Below are 4596 nucleotides of genomic sequence, written 5' to 3'. Positions count from 1 at the left end.
CATCCTTCTACTCTTCTTTCCTTTTTGAGGGCGAGCTCCAACAGCAACTCGGCGCGCCGCGGCTGCGGATCTGATGCGCGGTGGCGGAGATGGGCATGGCGGTAGTGCGGGCGCCTTCCTTCAGCGACGCCGCAGCAGCAGCTGCTCCCGAGCGGGCATTCTGGCGCTGCTACTACCGACGCTTTTCTCTATGTTTTCCTTTATTTTTGCTGAAATCTTGGCCTAATTGATGGTACATGCAGACCATGCTTTCTAAATTTAATTAGGACATGGATCTGCTCTGAAAATTTCATTGGTTTAATTCTCCTCCGTATGATTTTAGTTTTACCATTTTTTTGGATCTATTTTTTGACCCGATTGGACTTGATCATATGACTAATCGATGATGTGCTGGATCCTTGATTTTCTTTAAAGATCATGGTTGAAACAGTCCCAATATATGTGGCTTGGCATCGCAGAGTTGCGTGATGGAGCGAAGGAAGAGCAACATCTCGTCGGGGCTAACATAATTTTCATATGGGTTAAAAATTATAAAATATGAAATTATATCGGAAAAGGCATTTTCGGTAGACTGAATTAACGTTTTTTCGATCGAAAATTTCAGTAACTGCTAGAGTTGCTCTCAATACGTAACTACGTGCAAAAAACACCATTTTTAAAAACTTACTGGCATGCTTTTCAATTTCTTTTCTTCCGTAGCAACCCGTGAGGCTTTTTGCTAGTAATCTGAATACCAAACCGAGCTAGAGGTGACAATTCAAGGCAAAACAGTGTACTCCGTATTACGGAGTAACTTCCTCGCACAGATAAAAAGGTGCATGTTCTAATGGAGGCGAGCCTGCCGCGCGGTGTCCTTGACAAGGTCGCAAAAGGCTATTGAACCTCACATTCTAACGCGCACACTCTGCTCCAAGTGATTCTCAGCCGATTCAAAACAGAAGAAAACAATCAAGATCCTCCGTTACGGGACCATCAAGGATGTAGTAAAACAATTGACCTGTTCAGCAGTGTGGCAGCGGCAGTAGTACTAGTACAAAGGTTGAGAAAGTCTAAACAACGACAACATTTTTCTATGCCTGTACGGGTTGGACCGTGAAGAGCAGACCCAAAGCGTGCCAACAAAGAGAAAAAGACGAAACCAAAGCGGCAAAGACCCCAAACAAATGATGATGACGGGCCGCAGACTCGCGAAATCACGACGCGCCGGTCCCGGCTGACGCTGACGTTCCGTTCTCCCTTTTACTCCTTCAAAGCAAGCCAAGCCAAACGAGCACTCGACGACCCATGGACGAGGCAAAAAGGAGTAGAGTAAAATGCATCTGCAACCCTTTGACTTGTTGGCGTGGTGTAGATCTTGCAATCCGCCCATCTAGGTCCTCGAACTTGTTTTGTACGTTCATATACGGTCCGTATATCCTATTCCTTGTATTCTGACACCACGGTCTCATCTGTCAGGACCCCTATGCTGACTCGGTTTTTTGCAAGACATCTTCTCATCTGCCTTTAATATGTATCACAAAACAAGTAACCTAATTTGGATCCTAATATACACATGCACTTCAAGCGATTCGACCTGATTATAGAAACGGATAATTTCTGAACGGAAACGACACAGATGGAAGATGATTGAACTCACAATATGCGGGTACAGGGGTTTGTACAGGCCGGCGAATAGGCGCCATCTCCACCACGCACCACGATCGCCACTCGTCGGATGACTACGGTCGGGTCCCACGGCACGTTGCTCCCGTCAATCATCCTGCATGCATGCCGATCACCGACCGATCAACCGCCACCGCCGACGCGACAGGAGAAGGAGGAAGAACGAACCGACCCTCTCGATGCACACATGGTAGATCCCTAGATGGTTGGGCCAGCCCAAAAGGAAAGAACCGCAGGAGAATAACGGGTCGACGCGAGGGCTTTCCTGCAAAAAGCCAAGCAGGCTGAGTCAACATAGGGGTCCTGACAAGTAGGACCGCGGTGCCAGAATATGAGAAATAGGATATAAGGACCGTATATGGACGGCAAACAAAACCGAGGACTAATTTGGACCGTGCCAACAAATTAAAGGGACGCGGATGCATTTTACTCGAAGGAATATCTGATCCACAACGGCACTCTCCGTTCCGTTCAGCCCACCTGACCCCTTGGAGTTGGATGGAGTCTGGACCGGCCAAATGGGTTGTTTGGTTACGGCAACCTCATGGCTGTTTTTGGTTTGCTCAGGGATTCAGGGTGGTGGTACGTGGGTCAGCAGCCGCACCTGCACCACACGACACGACGGGCAGCACTTTGTCAACGGGCTAAACTAAAGGCGCGTGGAATTCTGCTGCCGCTGCTGGGCTAAGCTAGTTGTGTTTGCAACTCACATGGATTTCCTTCCCCCGAGCGCTGACCGCTGGTGGGTGGGCCTATAATCGAGATCGGAGGAAGGGGATTTGCGCCGCTGGTTTACGCTCATTAATTAATGATGATATACTGTGATCAGATTAAATTAATGTTGGTGTAGACTTGTGATAGTATAGCAAGCAACAGGGTTTTTTGGAGGGCTGACTTCCAAGGCAAGTCAGAATACGCATCTCTCCACCCCACCACCACCACCCTCTTGTACAACCGAATAAGGAAAAAAGGGGGACAGAGATGACATATTTTGGTGTATTCTATACGCGTCTCCTCCAAAGTCCACCCATTTCCTGGCATTCCGTGACGAGGACTCCACGATTAGTGCTCGCATTAGGTGGTGTGCCGCTTTTGCCCAAACAAAACCAAACTTGTCCTCAATTTCATAGTGACTTTTGAAGTACTAACTGATATTCGTAGGCAGGAAAACACGCACAGCCAGGGGCTGAGATGGCTGAAACCGAAATACGACTTATATGGGGTGCTAGAAGGGAAAAGACCCAAAGAAAAGGATTAACCAATCCATTGACTTGCATCAATACTATTCCTCCTCCTCTGCTCCCATTCCCACTTTATAAAACCGCTCCCCTTCCACACATCTCATTTCCACCTCACATCATCTTCTCAGAGTACAAGCCGAGGACCACCGCGTAGAGCAGAGCAGAGGAGAGCACCCAAGGCAGAAAGCCTTCCTTCTTCTTCTTCTTCTTCTTCTCCGGCGGGCGACCCACCCATGGCCGTCGACCTGATGGGACGCGGCGGCGGGTACAGCGCCCCGCGCGCCGAGCAGGAGCAGCAGCGCGCGTTCCAGGACGCCGCCACCGCGGGGCTCCGCAGCCTGGAGCTCCTCGTCTCCTCCCTCTCCCCTCGCGCCGCCGACCGAGCCACGGCAGCCCCGCTCGGCGAGATCGCGGACCAGACGGTCTCCAGGTTCCGCCGCGTCATCAACATGCTCGACCGCACCGGCCACGCCCGCTTCCGCCGCGGCCCCGTCGTCTCTTCCCCATCCCCCGCCCCAACTCCATCAAAGCCCCCTCCGGTCTCTTCTTCTTCCCCAGCACCGGCACCGGCACCGGCAGTAGCGCCTGCGCCACCGAAGACGCTCACCCTGGACTTCACCAAGCCCACCAAGGCAGCCGCATCCGTGACTTCCACATCCTTCTTCTCCTCGGTCACCGCAGCCGGGTGCGGCGGCGGCGGCGGCGAGGGCAGCGTCTCCAAGGGCCAGGGCCAGATCGCGATCTCCTCGGGCAAGCCGCCCCTCGCCGCGGGCACCAAGCGCAAGCTCCAACAGCAACTCCAGCAGCAGCAGCAGCCGTGCGCGAGCGGCGCGCACTCGGACGCGGCGGCGCCGTGCCACTGCGCGTCCTCGAAGAAGCGCAAGAGCCGGGCGTCGAGGCGCGCCGTGCGCGTGCCGGCCACGAGCGCGCGCGCCGCCGACATCCCCGGGGACGAGTTCTCCTGGCGCAAGTACGGGCAGAAGCCCATCAAGGGCTCCCCTTACCCGCGGGGATACTACAAGTGCAGCACCGTCAAGGGGTGTCCGGCAAGGAAACACGTCGAGCGCGCCACCGATGACCCCGCCATGCTCGTCGTCACCTACGAGGGCGACCACCGCCACGGCGCCGACCTCCCTGCGCCGGCCGCCAATTGATCACAAAAGGATCCTCCTCCCATGGCTTCTTCGGTTTCGATTTGTTCTTTCTATTAGTAGTTCTGTTAGCCGGCTAGCCCCCCCTTGTGTAAAGGATCCATCCAAGATTAGTAATGGAAATGTTCTCAAATCAATTTTATCCGTGCTCTAGCAATTTTCCTCTGCAATTTAGATTTCAGAGTGGCTCGCTTCGATTTTATTCTCGCTTTGAACAGTAGTGCGACTCCAATTTACTTGGAATTTATTGCTTCCGGAAAAACAAATTATTTTTTTTAGTTTTGCGAGAGTAGTACAGTACGAGCGGCCCTGTGCGCAGGTCAATGGGGCCATAAATTGCGGCATTAATATTCGGGCCGGACAGCGGGGCCCAGGGCGCAGGGCAGCGAGGAGCACTGGCGCTGGTCAAAGGCCGATGAGCGGTCGCTTTCGGGGCGCGGCTGGATCGGACGGACCGAATCGATTTTTTCTTCTGCTCTCCTTCCTCGGTTGGACGAGAGAGAGAGAGGGCCGTGCGTTTCTTCCATAGTTGACCGATGCAT

The 4596-nt window shown here is 53.0% G+C and overlaps 1 protein-coding gene across 1 annotated transcript; it reads left to right on the top strand.

Moving 5' to 3' along the window:
- Positions 1 to 2917: 2917 nt before the first annotated feature.
- On the top strand, positions 2918 to 4198 carry LOC100842247 (WRKY transcription factor WRKY51). Its single transcript, XM_003571516.4, has one exon. The coding sequence runs from the start codon at positions 3137 to 3139 to the stop codon at positions 4055 to 4057; it is 921 nt and encodes a 306-aa protein (XP_003571564.1). The 5' UTR covers positions 2918 to 3136; the 3' UTR covers positions 4058 to 4198.
- Positions 4199 to 4596: the final 398 nt, after the last annotated feature.

This window comes from Brachypodium distachyon, chromosome 3 (genome assembly GCF_000005505.3).
Source record: "Brachypodium distachyon strain Bd21 chromosome 3, Brachypodium_distachyon_v3.0, whole genome shotgun sequence".
Taxonomy (NCBI): domain Eukaryota; kingdom Viridiplantae; phylum Streptophyta; class Magnoliopsida; order Poales; family Poaceae; genus Brachypodium; species Brachypodium distachyon.
The sequence above is the reverse complement of the archived record's forward strand: the minus strand, read 5'-3'. Positions and strand labels throughout refer to the sequence as shown.

Bases quoted from the DNA above. Each gene is read 5' to 3' on its own strand.
- LOC100842247 (XM_003571516.4), top strand. From the start codon at position 3,137: ATGGCCGTCGACCTGATGGGACGCGGCGGCGGGTACAGCGCCCCGCGC.